Source organism: Mandrillus leucophaeus, unplaced genomic scaffold, assembly GCF_000951045.1.
Source record: "Mandrillus leucophaeus isolate KB7577 unplaced genomic scaffold, Mleu.le_1.0 Scaffold280, whole genome shotgun sequence".
Classification (NCBI taxonomy): Eukaryota; Metazoa; Chordata; class Mammalia; order Primates; family Cercopithecidae; genus Mandrillus; species Mandrillus leucophaeus.
In genome coordinates, this window is record NW_012102921.1 from 1,563,253 (window position 1) to 1,564,892 (window position 1,640).

The 1,640-nt window shown below is 63.0% G+C and overlaps 1 protein-coding gene across 1 annotated transcript in view; it reads right to left on the minus strand.

Moving 5' to 3' along the window:
• The window catches only part of TRIM56 (tripartite motif containing 56), a 10,359-nt gene extending 8,752 nt beyond the window's left edge, over nt 1–1,607 (minus strand). Inside the window, exons 1-2 of the mRNA XM_011985209.1 lie at nt 1,065–1,607; nt 2–911 (exon numbers count right to left, since the gene is read on the minus strand). Coding sequence (XP_011840599.1) covers nt 2–910 — 909 coding nt within the window. The 5' untranslated portion in view covers nt 911; nt 1,065–1,607. The remainder of the gene's footprint in view (nt 1; nt 912–1,064) is intronic.
• Nucleotides 1,608–1,640: the final 33 nt, after the last annotated feature.

Sequence of the window (1,640 nt, forward strand, 5' to 3'; positions counted from 1 at the left end):
CCCTGGCCACCTGCTCACGGCCCTCGAGCTCTGCCAGCCTCCCCCGAGCAGCCTCTTCAGCAGCCTCCACGTGGGCTCGTAGCTGCCCCAGCACCTCCTGCTTCTGGGCCAGCAGGGCCCGGAGGACGCCCTCAGCCGCCTCCTCCACCTGTGTCCCCACCCGGGCCGCCTGCTCCCGCAGCCGGGCCAGCGCCTCCTTCTCCACCCTCCGTGCCGCCTCCAGCTCCACCAGGTTACTGTCCACACCGGCCAGCAGCTCCTCCAGGCCCGGCCTCCGGGCACGCACAGCCTCGGCCAGAGGTAGGCAAGGGTGGTCCAGGTGGGGGTCTAGGCGGCACTCTCTGCACAGCAACTGCGAGCAGGGCTGGCACAGGAAGCGCAGTGCCTCCCCGGGGTGCTGGGGACACTGGGCCGCCTGGCGCTCCCGGGCCTCCTCATCATACCATCCCGCCCTGTAGCCCACCAGGTCCACCACGCGGTGGGTGTGGGTCTGGCGGGTGCAGCGGTGCCCGTCGGCACAGGCCTGGCACAAGTCGTCGGCACAGTCCAGGCACCGGGCTGTGGCCGGCCCCCCGGCGCTGGTGCCACCCACCAGAGGACACAGGGCACAGGCTGGCTTCCCGGCACGCAGGTCTCCACAGGCTCGAGCCTTCACCAGGTCCAGCAGCCCATTGACGAAGAAGTTGGTCTTGAAGGCGGCCACACCCTCAGGTGGCACGGGCACGGTCTCGCGACATTCGGGGCAGCGGATGCGGCTGCCATCGGCCAGCTGGCCCAGGCAGTCCTGGCAGTAGGTATGCAGGCAGGGCAGTGTCTTGGGTGCCTGCAGCTGCTCCAGGCAGATTTTACAGGCCAGAAAGTCGCTGCTCAGGGCCTCTAGGAGGGAGGGCGAGGACCCGTGGGAAACCATGCTGCAGGCAGAGGCATCAGGATCAGAGTTGAGAACGCACCTTCACCAGCTCACCATCTAGCTTCTACCCCGCCCCCCCACCGTCCTCAAGCCCCACGGGATCCCCAGGGCTAGGGGCTGACCCGAATGGCCGGGAAGGAACCTAAGGTCTCACCTGAATGGCCAGGAACTTCCTTCTAGTCTTCTAAGGACTTGGGCCACTTGCTCTTGAGCGAAGGAACTGCCCTCCTCCCTCTCCTCCTCTTCCTCCACTTCCGTGTGTACATCCAGCAAACGTAAAAATGTCAATGCTACTTGTTCGATCAGACCTGCGAGAAATGACAAGACCAGGAGTCCCCGGCCTTAGCTAATGATCGAATCCTCAGCGTCCCCAGTTCACAGGCCTTGTGGCAAACGTGGTGCAAGCCCTCCTGTGTGCACAGGTACCGGGGTCCTGCTGTATGGGGTGCCAGGGTGCGAGGGACAGGCAGTAAGGACACAGATGGGGATCCCAGTGGGCAGAGATGCCTAGGTCCTACCAGTTAGGATAGGATCTTGCAGTAGTTTAGGGGGCTTTAGTCCTCCAAGCCCCATACACCTGCCTTTTTATTTTATTTTATTTTACTTTTTAGCAATAGGGTCACCCTCTGTCACCCAGGCTGGAGTGCAGTGGTGGGATCATAGTTCACTGCAGCCTCAAACTCCTAGACTCAAGTCTCTCGAGTAGTTGGGAGTACAGGCATGTGCCACC